The sequence below is a fragment of the Nothobranchius furzeri genome, chromosome 1, assembly GCF_043380555.1.
Source record: "Nothobranchius furzeri strain GRZ-AD chromosome 1, NfurGRZ-RIMD1, whole genome shotgun sequence".
Classification (NCBI taxonomy): Eukaryota; Metazoa; Chordata; class Actinopteri; order Cyprinodontiformes; family Nothobranchiidae; genus Nothobranchius; species Nothobranchius furzeri.
In genome coordinates this window covers 69,331,922-69,350,962 of record NC_091741.1, presented here as the reverse complement: position 1 = coordinate 69,350,962, position 19,041 = coordinate 69,331,922, and the positions used below count along the sequence as shown (strand labels likewise).

Below are 19,041 nucleotides of genomic sequence, written 5' to 3'. Positions count from 1 at the left end.
TTACTTTTTTGTTCTTGTGAAGCGCCTCATAATTTTTATCTTGAGAGGTGTTATATAAAAGATAATTTCTTCTTCACTTTCTAGTTACACAGTTTTCAGGTGAATAATTGTAGAAAGAACGGAAATGCTGGCTTGAGAATAAGTTTGATAAAAAAAAATTTAAAAAGTGAAAATGTGGAATTAGGACAAAAGAAAATCATGGGCTCTGGTTTTACTACCCAATACATGTTGAATGGAAACAACGTTTTTTGTTATAATGTCACACTGATCTACGAAATATCAGGATACCATTTTTGGGTTGTATTGCCCACTCCTAATCAGATCTCTTGGTTATATCCCAGGAGACAACATGGACAGATGGATGGAGGACAGCCGGTCCTGAGAGATTCCTGAAGGGATCCGTCTCCCAGCTTAGCCTGTGACTTGAGCGGACTCACATTACAAAAACACAGAATGAGGCCAAGATATGTAAATCCTTTGTGTTTACTGATCATCTGCAGATGCAGAAGCAATGCAGCTGTACTGCGTGTGCAAATTATTTGCTTCTTGGTGTCGTGCCACATGCGGCATTATTTGTTGTTCTGTACGTGTTCGAGCCCAGCCACGCAAAATGAGGTCGGCACAGAGACAAGACACATCAGAATTAGCAATGAAAGATAAATGGAGGAGCTTACCATGAGGGAGTAGATGTAGATGAGGACCAAACTAACAGTCATGACCAGGTTTGCCAACAGAGAGAAGGGCGCCAAGTACTTCAGGTTACGGATGAAAACCAGCAGGATGATGAAGGGCAGAAAGCAGAGCATGTAGAGGCGGGAGTCGAAGCTCGGAACCAGGATTTCGGTCTGGTTGGTGTGGTTCACCTGGCAGCTGACGGTGGTGGCATTGGCTGCTTCCACCACCTGAGTAGAAATCCGGTGAGAAGGTTATACATCAATCTGAGAATACAGAAAAAATACTTAATCTGCATGTTAATTACCAGTATTTTACATCTGTTTATTGTTAATCTGCTCTAGAGCCACAGATGAAACTCAGCCAGCAGCTAAATCTGATGCAATGCAGTTTTTGTTTCATAAGATTCATTTTCTTTTGCCGGATCACTTCACAATAAATTGAGTAAAACCTAAAAATGTATCTCTCCACTCAGCAGTTGAGTCCTTTTAATTCCTGCAACCACATTTTCTAGGAATCATCCATATAAATGTCATGTCAAACCGAGGATGTTAATCCTGAGGAAGCTGAAGGTGGTCGACTTGCCCTAGGTGGTGCTGGTGGTTCTCTACACCCAGATCTCTGCCTTCAAGATCCTGGAGAAGATGTGTTATGGGTGATGGTGGGACAAAAACCTAGACAAATGCTGCCATCTTGTGGAAGAATGCGGCACTCAACGGTGAAATGAATTCAAAGCCATGTTTTTGACCTTGTGTTTTTCATGCTAAATAAATATTCTGAGCTCCTAACTTTGTGCAAGCCCAAAGTGGAGGAACTGATTAAAAGAATCATTAAAAGCATTCCGGACAAAACTCAAACAAATGCTCACAAGATAACAAAGAGTTCAGAGGTCAAAGGTTTTGACATTACAGTGAACACGTGTGTTTGTGTTGGGGTTAGTGAAACTTTTTCGTAAGTCTTCTTGATTAGATTTGGTTTTCTTTAAGTCACTCATCAGCTGTTACAGGAACCGTCTTTGATCTTGGAAAAAGCAATCCAAGCAAGCTACATTAAAAAAAAAATACAAAAATTCAAAGGTCCCTTTTTGAAGGCTCCTTCGTAGAGTCACCGAATCTAATGGCAGCAGAATATGGTACAACACTGCTGGTGACACACAAGAGCAGGCACACAGCTTAACTTGTTTCATGTTACTTTATGGTCATAAACAGAACTTCTATTATATGATGCAGAAGCATATATGATAAGGCAATAAAGAGTATTTAAATGTGCAGATTTACTCTCCCTGTCAGAACTGTGAGAGGTCAGAATATGGTAACCTGGACGTCGCGCTGACAGAACAAGCAATAATCCTAACAGGTTATTAAATCTTTGGGACCAGCAGAAGGCAAAGGTCACTGTGTGTGTGTGTGTGTGCATGCGTGCGTGCGTGCGTTAGTGGTGTGCATCTCTACCTGCCTCACGATTCGATTTGAGTCTGAAATGCATCACGATTCTTCACACAAAAATTTTCATTACTTAATAAAAGCAGTAGAATAGTTTTCAATTTCTTTTTGATTTCGAAATCCCTGAAAAACAGAACATTCATCTATTCACTATAGTGAGCAATAATTTTTAAAGTGCGCTGCCTATAATTACTTAAATAATATAAGAAATAATGTTTTCGGTAGAGCAGCTTTAAGATAGAATATTACTGAACTTAAAAATAGTGAACAAATACTGTGTTAAGTGATTCTTTCACATCCAGGATCCCAAAACCGAAATTAGCCCAGACATCCGATTTAAATGTAACGGGTACATCTTTGATTACTGGTAATGTTGGCCCTGTGTCCCTGTCCGCCTTTTCTGTTTTAAAATGGCGCTAGGGCAACGCAGTGCGCATGTCATTGCAACTCTGTCCCCAGAAGTAATTATAAAACCTCAAAACTTTATTGTCCTCACATAGACATAGACCAGAGGTCGGCAACCTGTTCCCATCAAAGAGCCATTATTACCCGTTTCCCACAGTAAAGAAAACACTGGGAGCCACAGCAGCTGCGGCGTTGTGGGCGGGGCCTACCCTCAGACAGCAGAGAGCTGCTCACAACAGGTGACAGCAGCCAGTACCGGTCGCTCGTGTACGTCAAAGTTATCTTTCATAAGACCATAATCAATAAAACGATTTATATAAAGTGGATCCAGAAGTTGTAGCCCGTCTCTGCCGACAATATTTTGGTATTTTTTCACCCTGTTGGCGGTTTTACTGAGCAGGTGCCCCTTTAGTCATACGTTTCTTTTTAAAACATGTTTAGACTGTTCAGAATACAAACCCAGGCTCTGTCACGTTTGATTGTTGTAATTAAACTTTGTAGGTGGGGAAGGTCAGAAAAGGATCCGATCAATTTGTTTTTCCCTCATTTACAGTGACGGAGATAACGGCGCAGTGCGCCTGGCTCCGGTGTTAATCAAGTTTAATTTTATCTCTTTGCAACAATTTTCACAAGAAAACAGAACAGTTAAAAGCAGGGCTTGTGTTGACCGGACAGTTCCCGTATTTGACTATTTATTTTGACGGAGAAAGAATAGAAAGAATTACCCCGACGCATGCAGACGAACTGACATTTTATTCGTTTCGCACAGATGTAGCTAAATCACTCAAGAAAAGATTCCCATCTGAACATCTGAGCTGGACACTGAGCTCAGCGCAGCTCACTGTCAACGCGTACGTACGGTGCACAGTGAGCTGAAGATGTGGAGAGGGGCTTGGAGCGTGTCACAGAACTAGAGCGCATGCGGGAAGATTCCTTCGACTGAAGCGAGACTTTTCACTTAGAAAATGTTCCCTGATGATGAAACTTTGGCTGAATAGCGCTCGTTCCTGTCTCCAATGTGGCGACACATCCAGGAGCCGTCTGAGGAGAATCCCAGAATCTCACATCCTCTTCAGCTCAGAAAGCGCCTATGATTACGCACAAGCATGACCCGTCAACCCGGTCTCACAGTAAGACCGGGTTGGAACCGTTCAGGTTTACGCAGACAATCTTTACATTTAGAATTGGCATACAGATGTAAAATTAATGCAGTAAAATATAAAGCATTTTATTTAAATATCCATTCATTATTTTATAAGCACAGAGAGCCGCATCAGATGGATGGAAGAGCCGCATGCGGCTCCATAGCTGCGGGTTGCCGACCCCCGACATAGACATAGGGAGAGAATCTCATTATGTCACGTTGCTGCATCGATGGGGAATCATGCACGGCTGAACCGCGATGCATCTTAGAATCGATCATTTTTCCCACCTCTAGTGTGTGTGTGTGTGTGTGTGTGTGTGTGTGCGTGTGCGTGGTTGTGTGTGTGTGTGTGTGTGTGTGTGTGTGAGACCTGCTTGACATTGTCACTCAGGAAGACAAAGTAGACGCAGCAAAAGCCCAGCTGGGTGATAATGAGGAATAAGTTCACCATCCGTCTGAAGGGAGTGGGGGAAGAAAAGTTTAAACAGCATCAGAGGTAAACCCAAATGTTCAACCTCGCGTCATCTTGGCTTTTCATATTATAGTGTGCTATTTTAACATAAAATCCCCATTAAGGACAAACCCAGACCAAGGATCTACAGAACTGTGTTCTTACTTTCCCCACTGAGAATGTCTCCTCAGCCACGAGACATTTTCCATCCCATACTGCATCACCTCACCGTAAGACAGAGTCGGTCTGTCCATCCTGGAAAACACAGTAAAAGTACCAAAAAAGCAATAAATACATTTAAATCCTTTGTAATTTGAAAATTTCTCCTAGGTAAATAAATAGTCTGATTTTAAAGTACTGCATATCGACTGTTGATTTTAATGTCAGAGATTTCAACTAAGATTAGTGAAAAATGATGGAATTATAGCCTTTTGGTGCAAATATTGAAAATGACATTTTGCACAATGTCACACAACATTGCATCATGTTGTACAACATCTTAACATTCAGACTGTTGCACTAAAAGACTTTCAGCTACTAAACCTGCTAAAGCAGCAATCCAGACTTTCCTCTTTTCTAGAATTATGTAGGAATCCAGTCCAAAAATATGACTGTAAGGTTGATTGAGCTCTCTAAATTGTCCTCGTGTGTGTGTGTGTGTGTGTGTGTGTGTGTGTGTGTGTGTGTGTGTGTGTGTGTGTGTGTGTGTGTGTGTGTGTGCCTGTGTTGCCCTGCGATGGACTGGCAACCTGTCCAGTGTGTACCCCGCCTGTTTGCCCAGAGACTGCTGGAGAAAGGCACCAGCCCCCCGTGACCCTACATGGATAAGCAGGTATAGAAAATGGATGGATGGATGAAGGAACTTTTAAAAATCCATAACAGTGATAGTCTGACCCTATTATGTGATATATTGTAGCCATTATCTCACTTTTATTTTTTGCTAAGCCCACCCCCTGTCCCATAGAGCCTTATGCAATTTTACTTGACCATCGCTCAGGGTTTGCCAACAGTGTTCAACATCTGACCTCAACCACAGAGGGTGCACACGCGTTAGCAGAAGCACCAAGACTGAACAGTGTTTTCGAGCTGTTTACAATCACATTCAAAGCCACGAGAAAAGCTGATTCCCCAACTGCCTGCTTTTACCTGCAGACAAAAGTAAAGAAAAGCCGACAGACTAAACTTCCTGAAAACCGCCTCAAAGATCAGCAAAGAACTTACTTTTGACCCCCTTCAACTGGGCTGTTGAACAGATGCAGAGTTGGTGACATTTCTTATGGACAATTAGGTCTATAAGAAGTAGGAGGAGGGGCTTAAATAAGGTCACTTATGCATGATGGAGCTTGATTATTCAGAGCTTTATTTGTTAGAAGGACGATCTTAAAATCTGTTCTGAATTTAACAGGCAGTCAGTGTAGGGAAGCTAAGACAGGAGAGATATGATCTCTCTTTTTAATTCTCATCAGAACTCTAGATGAGATTTGTTTTTCATGCATTTTGAAGCAAAAGTGTTAGCTAGCATTAATGATGTTTTTATATTTTAATTGTTTTTTTTTTGTTTTGTTTGTGAAGCGCCTCGTGATTTTTATTTTGAGTGGCGCTGCATAAAAGATCGTTTTATTTATTTCTTTTTTTCTTAAAGGTGCAATACACTTTTCTGCCTCTAAGTGGTGCCTCTAATGTGAAGCTCTCCAAGTGCTGGTTGTAAGTGACTCTTAGCTACCAAGGCACCAAAATGTAACTAAATATGTATGAAAGTGGCCGCCGTGTTAGCCATCTTTATCTGGATCGATTCAAAAGGTTAACTCATAATTGAGCAAGACCCGCTCAAGACTTCCTGTTAGTTTCATTAAAAAAAAACAATTTAAATGCAGACAGAAACATCATCATCTCCTCTGGCGTTTGGTGGAAGATGGCAAAGCTGAAAGGGAGATTAAAAAATGAAACTCAGCAAAGTCACAAAGATTAACAGAGTTTCTGGTGCAGAAACAAACATGTAGAGCCGGGTTTCATCATTCATCTATGAAAGAGGATGTGATGACTCTGCAAGAAGGATGCCTAAAAAATTATTAGAGCTGCACTTTTTCACGAGTCGAGTTTCTCTGCATTTCTCAGACTGCTACTGTTCCCGACTGCGGAGAAGGCCTTAATCCTCTAACGTGGCAGGGTGTGGCTGGAGGAGATCTCCACCTGAACTGGGCAAAGGGCAGCAAGTACAGACAAGCTAACAGTCAGAGGCAGCGCCGGCTGCAGCCTCATAACCACTGGGTCCTCAGAAGTGAGACTTGAACAGCTGTAAAACAAATAGAGATCACACGGCTCTATTGGTGAAGCTGCTTGAACAACATCTGCAGCGCGACACCACGTCTGTCTGCTGGAACATTATAATGTGTTTGTCTAGTAGGGCTGTCAGACGTCTGGGGAGTGCACAGCAAGCTGTCAATGTGGCTCTGATTACCGAGCAGAAAACAGGAACTAATGGAGTGTGATCTGTCAGACAGCAGCAGCACATAAACTGTTGCTGCTGCAGCAAACAGCTAGGCTAGCAAACGACAATATAAGCATCAAAACCCTGTGTGCTGGTATGGTAGAGGAGAAGCCTAGAGTGAGACTCTAACTAACGTAACACAGAAATGCTGGAACTCTGGTGCTAGTGGGGGGCACGACTCCAACTCCAACACTGTAACTATACACGTTATCTAAACTATATTCTCATCGTCTAATTAAAACACTACTCAAACAATTATAGCATTTTTTTAATCAAATATGTGGTTTTTGTAAACTCACTTAGAACCGAGGTGGTGGGAACTCTTCACCAGCAGCTTCATGCAGTGGACAGCGATGATTCCCATGATCAGAAGACTGACTGGCCCCACCTGGAGAAGTGAACTCATCATTAGGTTGTTTTGTGTTTAAATGCAGAAGTACATCACAGCAAAAACACAGTGAACCACACGACCTTCATCATGAACATTAAAACTTTCATGTCCTATTCACTGTTTCTAAGTAGTCTGTTACACTGAAAAAACTGATTAGACATCTGATCTTGTGTTCAGTCGAAGAATAAATGTTCTTATCTGTAAAACAGCACTACTTGAAAAAGGGTAAATATTAGGGATGCACCAAAAATTTGGCCACCAAACATTTTCGGCCGAAACATTTAAATCATCCAAACAGCACAGTCGAAACAGGCTGTCAGGTGAACCCACTTTTTTGGTTCATCTAGCTCCGCCCTCACGTGGCAACGTCCTCTTTGCTTCATAAAAATTGTACATTCATACTGATTTCAAAAATTTTCCCCCTTTTAGTAATGCTGTTTTATTACGATCGCTGGAATATTCATATCAATTATGTGGCGCACCTTTACTTACAGTTTCACATCTAATGCGTCTGCCCGGCTTTTATTTTCCTCTTTTACATTCCCGCTTTGTCTGTAACTATTAGCGGAGTTTGTTCCATCCTTTCTGCACCCGCCATGTCATGAACATGGTGAAATAAGAGTTGGATCGTGTGTGTGAAGCTTGTTTACTCCCGTGAAGTGCACAGACTCTGTGCTGCTGAGCAGCTGCAACATCACTTTCTTCCTCACTGAGCAAGTGAACATCTTCATCAGAGGGTGAATATTACTCTTCAGAATCAGAGTCAGCCATTACCAGACAAAGAGCTTTGTCAGCAATGAACAGACCTGTCAGCAGTGTAAGTTATATATATTATTCACCCTGTGTGCTCTGCTCGTCTCCTCTCCTCAGTCAGGAGTCTCCCAACAGGGGGGCAGTTTTCAAATTATATAAACTCAGAAATAGTTTATAAAAACACCAAAATGCGAAGCTCAGATTGAAGTTACACATCTCCAATGTCTTCTCTGGAGTAATCTAATAACTTAATGACGGATTATATTTGACATTTTGGTCATGTACGACCTTCTTCAGGGCATAAACTCATAGTCTATGTCCTGAAGAAGGTCGTACGCAGCAGAAACGCATCGGCTTTTTCTTGCTTAATAAAAAAAACATGACCTGTTTTTCTTCGTCATCCTCAACTACAGATAGATTTTAAACTTTAAGCTAGGTCTTTCACATTGATCTCAGTGTTTGTAGTGGTAGAAACTTGACCAATTTCATATCTGACACACTTTGCAGTCCTCTGTTGACCAAAAACCACACTTGATAGTTTTGTGAAGTGGGTAGGTGTTCTAGGGGGTGTTCTTAACCTGCTTTTCAGCTGTTAGCTGCAATGCTACTGTTAGCATTTTCAGTTTGCTGATTGTCAATAAAAAGCACAAGAAGGAGAAAAATAAGAAGTCTGCTTTTTCTGTTGGCATAATGGCGGCACCAGGAAGTAGAAATAAGAGAGTAATGTCTTTGGAGGCGAAGCAAAGAGCTAAAACTGGAGTGAACATCAGCACAACCTACACTAGTTTGAAAGAGCTAAAGGAGGCTACAAAGTCACAAACTGGTTATGACCTGGCTTTGTTGCTATGGGACTTGTAAGTAGTAATATTTTTGTCCAACAGTGTGAATAGTTTTACTTTGTGGTTTATTTTAGTATTAGTTAGCTCATGTAGTGCTAGCTTGTTGTTAGCACTAGCTACAGCAGTCTGCAGCAGGGTTGTGTACATCAGTTGTAATTCCACTTTGAACCAGTAGGGGGAGGAGCAGGAAACTGGTGGTACTTTAAATGTGATCAAATGTTCTTGTTTTGAGTTATATAAATCTACCAATATAGTAAAAACAAGCATAAAAACCTTTTGGTTAATTTACTGCTTTTAGAAATTCTAACCAAGAAACTTTAGCTTACCCCATTGGCTGATTATTTTATTAACCCAAAACAAGATTTTTTTTAATCTCATTTAACAATATTTACCTTATTTCAAGTAGTGCTGGTTTACAGAAAAGAACATTTTTTCTGTTTAATTCTGATAAAATGTCTGACGCCAAGGCATATTTACTTTCTTGAAAATCAGTTTTTGCTGAGTAAATCTATGATTTAATCATACTTTAGACACCAGTCTGGAGTCTTTCTGTTGCTTAAATGAAAGCTAAATAAAAGCAGCTGAGCTGAGACAAAAGCAGCCTTTACTGAAGCGGTGGGATCAGCAGATAACAGTTAGTAACACGAACTTGATCACATCACCCCGCTGACTGTGTAAACGGCTCAATATCAACCTAACGACTCAGAACTCCGTCTTCCTTTGATCTCATTTGACTTTTGTCTCCTTTTGAGGAACACCAGAGAAAATTAAAATCCTGTCAGGAACGCTGCAGCAGCCTTCCATAAACCCCGAACAGGCGGACACCAGTGTTATCAGTTAGTGAGTGATATGATTTAATTCTACATGAGGGAGGTACGACTATCAACTTATCTTATTTTTGTTGTTTTAAATAGGTCAGGCACTATTTTCACAGCTATTTTAAATAGGGTTTCCACCCCACTGGTTGGTAATTAGAATCTGAACAGTTTTAGATTGTTTAATCAACGTTTTTAACCCATTTATTTTCACTGAATAAAACATATTTAATTTAGATAACCCTATCTTCTCTCTTGTACAACCGGCCAGTCTCTGAATGAATTTTCACTTAAATTTGACTTTATTTTTTTTAGAGAGTAACGTTTATTTTTTAAATGTTTCTCACAGACGTACCTGTCACTATCAAATTACATATAAAGGGGATTAAAATATCAATAAAGATTCATGGAAAAGTCTAGTTCAACATCACATAATATAAGTGTATAAAGCTTTTGTATTAAGTACAGGTGACTGTCCCTGATGCGTTTCGCCTCACAGCTGCTCTGAATCTAATAAGGACAAAAATATCCACTCTGCTCCGTCTGTTTTCTCACAAGTCTCTGACAGAAACAGCAGCATAACCTAATTTTCTGAGTCCAGATGACAGGATGATGAAATCTGTGAGTGCTTACCACCAGTCCTGCATTTTTGACAGCCAGAGGCAGCCCCAGCAGGCCGGTACCGATGTTCCCTTTCAACAAGTGGATCAGAGTCTGACAAAATCTGGCCAGTAAGGAAATAAAAAAAGAAGGTTGACTGGAAACATCTCAGCTCTGTTTTGTTCTCCATCAAACAGACTGACGCTTTCCACAGATCATAAATTACTTACGAGGTTCCCGTTTGTCCTCCAATCCTCTCATAGTTCCTTTGAGGTCTGGATGGTCCAGGAGGAGACGGACACAGAGCGTCCAGTTCTGATGGGATCTGGTCCGAGAACAAAGATCCTGCATAAGAAGAAAATATACTGATTAAGAGGAAGATGCCTGATTCCTTCTGCACACGTCTCCTTTTTTAAAAAGTTAGAAACAAGTGAAGTGATCTAAAAGTAACCGAATACAAACACCTACTTAAAAAGTTCATGAGATCAACAGGATTGATGCGGGAGTATGGTTCCTCATGAGGTTTCTCCTACAGCTGGTTTATACCAGACCAGTACGTTTACAGTTCAGACCAGTCGTTCTGAATCGGTGGAAACACACAACTCAGCAAAACTACAGCAGACTCAGTCCTTAAGTAAAAAATGATGACATGGACACGTTAAGTGTTGACGCAACACTCTGTATGTTTGTCTGACACACAAAGGGTGTGTAACAGGAGACGTGTGGAGAAACCAAACATCTTCATGCAACGTTTTCTAATTCTTGCAACTCGTGTTACCGTTAGAGTCGACACAGCCCTTTATGTAAACCAGCGATTATTACCATGTCTTACATGATAAGATGTGGCATAAAAAACAGTCGTGCATAGTTTGTGATGTCGTTGTTGGCTTTTAGGAAAACTATCAGACTGTTTAAATGACGATCAGAGGCAATGTTTCTTGGTTTCTGTCAGAAGAAAACAGCACTTTCACATTCCAGTGGTCATGTGAGTGACAAATCAACTCATTTGTTTGGTATCGCCTGTGCACCAACCTCTCTGCTAACGGACAAATAAGATAAAAGAGAATCTTGTGATTTTAAAGGTCACCAGAAATCAATTTGATGCCATTTCTGATCTCTTCTATCAAGCAGACTAGAATGAACGGTATTTTCTTTAAAGATGTGCACACAGAGGACAAGAAGCCCTGCAGCTACAAAGCCCTCCTGTATACGCCTGCTAACGTGTGTTTGACAGCAGCAGATGGGTCACTAGGGAAGCACCAAGGGTCAAATAAAATAAAGCTGAGTTAATTAGAGTTGCATCAGCAGGGGGCATGTGTGCTCACGGTGTGAAAACACAAGTTAAAATGGAACGGAGGTTCTTCCTTTAAGCCTGTTTAACACAACAAGCGTGACCAAACAAGAGTATTCATAAATGAACCGGGGAAATTGAGTCAAAGCAAAAGTTCAAACTAAGAAGAAAAATGTCTGAACGACAAGGACACTTGATATTTCCCTCAGTGGCAACAAATCCAACCTCATCTGTGCTGTAAAACACATTTGGCATTTTTAAATGATGCACTAAAGAGATAAATTATCACTAATAATAACTTCATCATAAAGTCACGAATGTTCTATTTATTTAATGACCTCTTACAGAAGAAGAACCCAGCTGGAACTGCAGTCTGATTTAATAAATGAAAGCTGCTTTGATGATTCAGTGTCTACCTGTGGGATTACAGGTAATCTGTCTCAGACTAACTACCAGCATTGCTTTATCTTCTGTCTGTGCAGTTAATCTAATTACTCAATCTAATCACTGTATTTTATTGTGGCTCCAAACAATCACCAAAACAATGAAACTGACTAAAATCTATTATTAAAATACTTTTTTTTTACATTCCTCTCCTTCACTCTGGATATTTTAAATATCCACTATAAGATTATTGAGCCTACAAGACAGCCTAACGGTGATTAAAACATTTCTGAAGGTGTTCATTCAAAAATAACAGCATCATCTGCTAAACTTTTTTTTTCATTGTGTTTAAATATCCAAACCAAGAGAATCAGCATCTTTAATGTTCTCACCATCAGCTCGACTTTCCATGTCGCTGGATGCCATCACGGTGGGTCGGGTGGTTTTTGCTGGTGGCTGGGTGTCGTTTCTCCCAGCTTCACAGCTCCTAGAGCGACGTAGAGGAAGAGTCTGGCGTGGAAAAGTACAACTGGGGAAAGACGGACTGAATCTGTAGTGAAAACCAGCACAAACTTCATGGTAAAACAGTAACAGCAGCAGACTTTGCTCCTAAAGATAACAAATACAGAAAATGGTAAAATGTTGGGCTGTAAATATGTTAAAATCGCTAAATATGCCTCATTTTTTCATGATTCTAGATTAATCTTTTTAACTGCTCACAACACATCATGACTCAGCAAAGAATAAGTGCACTAATTCACAAATAAAAGGCTTCATGGTAAATAATAAAAAGCAAATAAACCGTCTGTTCTCAAATTTGACATATTAACTAATCTGATGCGTGTTGAGACTGTGTAAAGTGAATTTGTATTGTTTTTGTGACGTAGCCTTAGTTCACACCTCTGTGTGTGTGTGTGTGTGTGTGTGTGTGTGTGTGTGTGCGTGCGTGCGTGCGTGCGTGCGTGTGCGTGAGTGAGAGAAAACTGAAGCATCTTACAAGGATGCTCCAAGTTTTCTGGGGACTCAGACAGACTCTGACTCAGCTGTGAATGAAGACAAGATTAATTTAAACGTCTATGACCAAAAAAAGATGGTTGTCTTTTTGGGACTTGTCTCTCGACACGTCCAACTATCAGGAGGTCAGACGGTGGAACTTGTGCAGCTTCACAAACAAAAGTATGAATCTCAAAATTGCACGTTTGAGTAAATTGTGAGAGTACATGATGCTGATCAATTCAGCTGCTTATTGAATTTAACTTAATCTTTAGTGTAATGTGTTGGTAAAATATATGCTAAGAAAGTGAATTGAAGGCATAAAAGAGGATATTTAGACATGAACAAAAATTTACCTACATTTGATTAAAAAGATATTTCTATAGGTTATGAGTGCAAAATCCTCGTGCATGAGCACACTCAGTCTGATTTGTTTTCACGCTTCAGCTGATTTGTGTTTCACAGATAAGTGCCCACAGAGGAGGCACAGCAGAGCAGCCTTTAAAGTCAACGTGTAAGGAAGTGTGCTTAATATTCGTCTACATGAATTCTGTCTCTCTGCCATCCTAACTGATAGGTATTGTGCAACAACTAATAAAGATGCAACATTTCAGCAATGCAATACTAAATGGCCCAAAAATGTTAATCTGCTACATTCTGACCGACACTCATCATCATCCAACTCTGATTCATTAACATGAATGCTATGCACAGTTCTTTCTTTACTTATCCTGTTACCAGTGTTTAATGATCTTTGAAGAGAAACACCTACACGCCTCATCTCCTATCCCCCATCAGGCTAATAAGCCCTGGTAGCACCAGAGCTGGTAGTTCAAACAGGGCATGTTTATGTTTATAACCTGCAGTGTGCTCAAACTACTTAAGAAAACATTGCTGAGCACCTGCTGATCCACACCAGAGAGAATGTGAGACAGAAATCTTGCATGAAGCTAACCGGCACATATTTGTCCTGGTTCTAACAGTCAGTCCTTCACAAGAACAGGAACAAACAAAAACATGTACAAGAAGACTCGCAAGCAGACAAGATTAGAAAGATACAGCTGTGTGAAATAGAACTTTAGTTACTAAAGAGATAACTCACATGTCTTATCTAATAAACTGTTATCACCATTTAAATTAAAATCAATTAATTGATCAAACCTGAGAAGCTGAATGTAGATTGTCTGCATTCATTACTTATGTTGTATGTTGAGTGCTGTAAAATGCCCACTTTCAGAATTATTTTCTTGTTGTCATGATTAAATAGTAAACCTAACACTGGTATTCAGAAAAGAAACAGCACAACAGTTAAACACAGTGGTGGTAGTGTGGTAGTCTGGGGCTGCTTTACATGAAAATCTGACCTTTGACCTGAAACAAGGTGGTCATGCCAGAAAACCACCCAACGTGGCTGAAATTAAAAAATTCTGCAAAACAGATGGGGGCCAAGTTCCTCTGCGGATCCAGTTGTTGCCTCTGAGGATGCTAGTAGTTATTAGCATTCAGGGCAAATAAAATGTCAATATGAAAATGTTGGCAAGTGAAAAGCAACTAAACTGTAAGATCAGGGTGTAGCCAAAGCACTCCCCACTGAACCAGTTTGTTTTTAGACATTTTAAATGAGAAGTGTTGTCCTTTCATGAGAGCAAACAGACATCCCGCAGACCGACCAGATTAACGCGGTAATCGCATCAATGGTGTGTTATCTTTGGCCGGGAGACGCGTGAGCTGTCAAAGCAGACACGAGACCGGTGTTCTAAATGAAACCGAAAAACACTGAAAATACTAACACTTCAACACAATGCTAATGGAAGCTGGTAAAGTTAAGAGCTGCCTTGGTCGTGCCATTAAATAAGCTAGCTGATGTTAGCTGAAGGTTCCGATGTCATCTATGTGTTCGTAAACAGCAGCTCGGCCCATCACAAACAGCACCAGCCTACCTCTGCGACAACCGTGTGTGTCCTCTCCTCCAACGTTGGCTTTATCTCAGTGGCCTGACCGCAAACCTTTTATTTTCGTATCGCAGTCAGTTAAAAAGGCAACACAGCGTAGCTGCCGGCGACGCGGCACAGATTGGGAGCAAAGCAGACTCGGCTCAGCTAATAGAATTTCCCTTCAGAGGAGCCAGTGGTGTGGTCACATGACCCGACCGACCAGGATGTTCCACGTTCTGTTGCCATAGAGATATATTAAAACCTTGAAATAATAAAGATATAATAGCTTCTTGTCAGCGAAAAAAATCACGTTTAACGTCATTAAGTGAATTTTGGTAACATCTAACTGCAAGTATATTTAAACAATCGGGTCTTCTTTCTAAAGTATGTTTGTTAAAATAGGCTTTTATTTTGAAAATAAAAAAGCGACACCAGCTCGGAACGAAAGCGCTTGGTTTGGTTAGTCCACCGGGTGGTCACGAGACAGGGGACGTGCTTTTGTTTTATTCGACCGGAAGTTGAGCTACTGTTGTGGCTAAAGCTAACTTTACAGTAACCAGTTTAGCTAGTTGAAAGCATTTCTCGGGTGATTCTGCGACGCTTGCGATCTTTTCAATCGCAGGTTTACAGTTTGTCCGATCGCTAGGAGGTACACGCTACAGAAAACATGACCGTGAGTTTTCTAATGACTTCTTTATTTTTTGTTAGCATAGACGTTGCTCCTAAGTATGTAGCAACAGCATTGACTGGCAGTAGCTTGCAAAGTAAACCTTCAAATGTCACCTAGCTAACTCATTTATTGCTCACAGACCTCTTTAAAAACACCTCGGTTTAACTATTGATTAAGAAGTAATGTTATACAAAAACCATGGTATCTAGGATGAAAATTTAAATAACAACTAATAGACAAATGTACTAATTCTCACTAAAAGTTTAGATTTATTTACATTGCTTCTGCCTGCCTCACAGAAACACGAGTTTAAGGTGGAAATGGAGTGTGAGAAATGTTCAGCGACTGTCGCCAAGGCCCTCGGTAAACTGGAAGGTAAAACTCCTCTTCCAGTCTCCTGCAGTTGTTCGCTTCACTTGCCTGTTTTGTTTGTTTTACTGGCTGTCAGTCTGAAACTGCTTTTCTCTCAGCTAAAATATATAATTTCGTCTTTGTAAAGAATGGAGTGTTAACGATTTTATATCAAGCAGATTTTTTTTATATTAGGATTAAATGTGTCACTTTATATCTGTCTTTGGAGCAGTCTTGAGAGAACAACACTTTAAAATGTAGAAATTCTCTGTTTCAGCAACATCACTTTAATTTTTTACATGGGTCATGTTTATGCTGACTGTATGCATTATTTATATTCTATATTCTATATAATTATCCAAAATAATTTAAAATAAGTTTTTTCAAGCTATGTTTATAGCTGATCAAAAATATTTTTCTAATATTCATCTTGTTGGACAAAATCCATTGTGGAGGCTTAAATTTATCCCACACATCTTCCTATTCAAGTGGCATTTGACTAAAATGTCTAAAATTAGTTTCTATCACATCCATCTAATGACCTGCTGGCTCTGAGCTTTGAGTCAGCAGGTAAATCATGTGATGTCATGTGATAGTTTTACCATTCTTTTACTCTGTAAAATGTTGAGTTTCAATCCAGTTACACTGGAGCTTTGATGTAACAAAATTAACTAAACCTCTTTTCAGCTCTTGACTGCTATGGAGGTTATTTAATGCTAAGATTGTTAGCTTTATTTTAGATAAACTACTGACTACTACTGCAGGTTTTCAACGTGAGGCATGTTTTTTTTAATTCAATATTCTGACAATTGCGCTCTTTCTGTCTCCCCTAGATACAAAGTTTGAGATTGACCAGCCAAATAATCTGGTTTGGATTGAGTCTGACAAGGATGTGAAAGTTCTCGAAGATGCGCTGAGGAAAACTGGAAAGTCGTTCACGTACAATGGCACTAAATGAAGGAATTTGCCTTACGTACAGCAGGTGAGACAGTGGTGATAACAGTAGCTGTGTTTACATGGACAAAAGTAATCAAAATGAATGCCCTATCAGGTCAAAATTTCTTTATGTAAACACATCAATTGGAATATTCTGATCCGATACTGCCTGATCAGAATGAAATTCCATTCCGATTGACAGAGTGAATCTTCACTCACTCATCAGCACTCCTTTATCCAACAACGCATAGCTAAAAGACATTTTGTCAGGGCTATTTAATTCCACATTAGATTCAATGGTTGAATCACCTGTGCAGCAGCTCATCAGGCTCTGCAGAAGTCATTTAATCACCTGCTTAGGGATGGGTACCGAATTCGGTACTTTTTAAGGTACCGACCGAATTCCATAGTACCGACCGAGCACCAATTCACGTCATTTCAAATGGTGCCTCGTTTCGGTACCCGTCCTTCATAACGAGAACTTGCCTAGACAGCTGCGCATGCGCAAGAGCGTTATGTCGTCGTCCCTGCGAGCCAGTTGTAAACAGAGCAGCATGGTAGAAAGAACGAACGCTAAAGCTTGGGTCCACTTCACTAAATGTGATGGGTAACTGGGTGATGATGAAACCAGCGACAACGATCTAAGTGAGACATCCTCATCTTAATCTGCTCCGGTAGGTAAATAAAATGTTTAAGATAACGTTAGCTTGATATGTTAGCTTCCGTTTCGCTAATGGTGCGTTCGCTTTCTCCTCGGAACTCCGAATATCCGACTAGAAGAACACGAACACGCTCTTAAGTTTGGCTTCACTTTACTAAATGCGACAGGTGATTGGGTGAAGATGAAACCAGCGACAACGATCTAAGTGTGAGGCATCATCGTTTAAATCTGCTTCAGCAGTTAAACTGTTTAAGATAACGTTAGCTTGATATGTTAGCTTCCATTGCCACCGTTATCAGCTAATGGTGCATTCGCTTTCTCCTCGGAAATTCTAACTTCCCAGTAGGAAAAATCAAATGAAAAAGGATGGTAAAAGGAATGAAGATACACAGTAAATTTAGTTCACAGTAAAGATGTTTGCTTCAGTTTAATTATCAGCTTATAAAACTACAAGGACGATGTTAAAATACAAACAGATGAATGTTATTTATCGTGATAATTATCAAATACTGTTATATATTGAGGAAAAATATATGTTTAATTATAAAAGAGAATTAAAATATTAAACACTCAAAAGTATCAAAAATTGGTACCTTTAAGTACCGGTATCGATTCGTAGGTACCGGGAATTAGTACCGGATTGATTCAAATGTCAAAGGTAGTCATCCCTACACCTGCTGATTGAAATCAGGTGTGTTGAAGCAGAGTTAAAACTAAAATGTGCTGGACACCGGCCCTAGCGGCCCGGAATTGAATGGCCCTGGTCTAGGTACTTCCCCACTTGAGCATTCATGCTGTGATTGACATGTGTGCATAGGTGGGATGTCTGACAGTTTTGACTAAATCTATATAACTTTGTTTTCTTTTAGAAAGTCATTGCAGCTTCAGAGTGAAGAAGTCCACTAATGAGCATCCAGGAGAACCCCTTAAAGATCCCAACCCCAACCAGCCGACATGGACACAAACCCCGAACACCCCTCAGATGCAGACCATCTGTCGATGTCGACCCCACATTCAAGCTAAACCACGAAAAATGCCAATTTGATCATGAAATCGTGATATTTATTTTTCCACTGTGCTCTGTAAGGAAGGGAAACAGGTGATTGGTTTTAATATCTAATTCTACATCTCCATTCACTATCCAGAACAATTTTGATACCTTTTTAGAGAAAAATATTTCTCTGAAATGTGTTTGAATGCATTTCCTTTAATGTGTTTCATAATTTAGGTGAAATTGAGTTGAATTAGTTTGAACAACTGTTGAGTTTTATTAATATATTTACCTTTTCTTGCTCCATGAACAGCATGTAGATTTGCTCTGAGGGGAACTTACTGCCTGTCTTGTCTTGAGGGACCATGTGCTGAACGTCGATTCATAAAGTAGCTTAATCTCTGCTTTGTAACAGTTTGCAGAAAAATCATCCACCAAAGGAAAAAAAACACATCTCATCAAGCCCAAGTAGGTTTGGAGTATCAGGTTTAATGCTACTTACCACATACATCTGGTGTCACCTTTTTGTACAGCTGCTCTGGGTTTTAGTTAATTTGGAAAAAAAAATGGTCCTTCGGGGTTTTTTCTCATTTCTGCATTCACTAAGAAAATAAAATCAGTTCGGTATCATGCTTTGATTTAGCCCTCTATGTAGAAATTAAGATGTAAAACTTGTCTTTCATACAGGAACTATGGGCAAGTTTGTGTTTTTTATTTTAAATGGGAGAAGATTAGGGTCTGTAGAGGGAACAGTGTTGTAACTGAGCTAAAGTCATTTCACTGTGGACATCAAATCAGAAAAGTTGGCTATTAAACAGCAACCTGATGCA

General features: G+C 40.0%; 2 protein-coding genes across 3 annotated transcripts in view; one reads left to right on the top strand and one right to left on the bottom strand.

The window, feature by feature from the left end:
* slc36a1 (solute carrier family 36 member 1) overlaps positions 1-14,749 on the bottom strand; it is a 78,652-nt gene extending 63,903 nt beyond the window's left edge. The window contains exons 1-8 of one of the 2 annotated variants that reach the window (XM_015951963.3): positions 14,609-14,749; positions 12,068-12,225; positions 10,231-10,345; positions 10,034-10,124; positions 6,902-6,990; positions 4,280-4,369; positions 4,034-4,118; positions 675-902 (exon numbers count right to left, since the gene is read on the bottom strand). In XM_015951963.3, the coding sequence (XP_015807449.3) occupies positions 675-902; positions 4,034-4,118; positions 4,280-4,369; positions 6,902-6,990; positions 10,034-10,124; positions 10,231-10,345; positions 12,068-12,101 (732 nt within the window). In that variant the 5' untranslated portion in view covers positions 12,102-12,225; positions 14,609-14,749. The remainder of the gene's footprint in view (positions 1-674; positions 903-4,033; positions 4,119-4,279; positions 4,370-6,901; positions 6,991-10,033; positions 10,125-10,230; positions 10,346-12,067; positions 12,226-14,608) is intronic. The other variant, XM_015951970.3, reaches the window with a different exon arrangement.
* Positions 14,750-15,064: 315 nt separating this feature from the next.
* On the top strand, positions 15,065-19,041 carry atox1 (antioxidant 1 copper chaperone). Its single transcript, XM_015951982.3, has 4 exons — positions 15,065-15,275; positions 15,572-15,647; positions 16,457-16,605; positions 18,090-19,041. The coding sequence occupies exons 1-3, from the start codon at positions 15,270-15,272 to the stop codon at positions 16,579-16,581; spliced, it is 207 nt and encodes a 68-aa protein (XP_015807468.1). The 5' UTR covers positions 15,065-15,269; the 3' UTR covers positions 16,582-16,605; positions 18,090-19,041.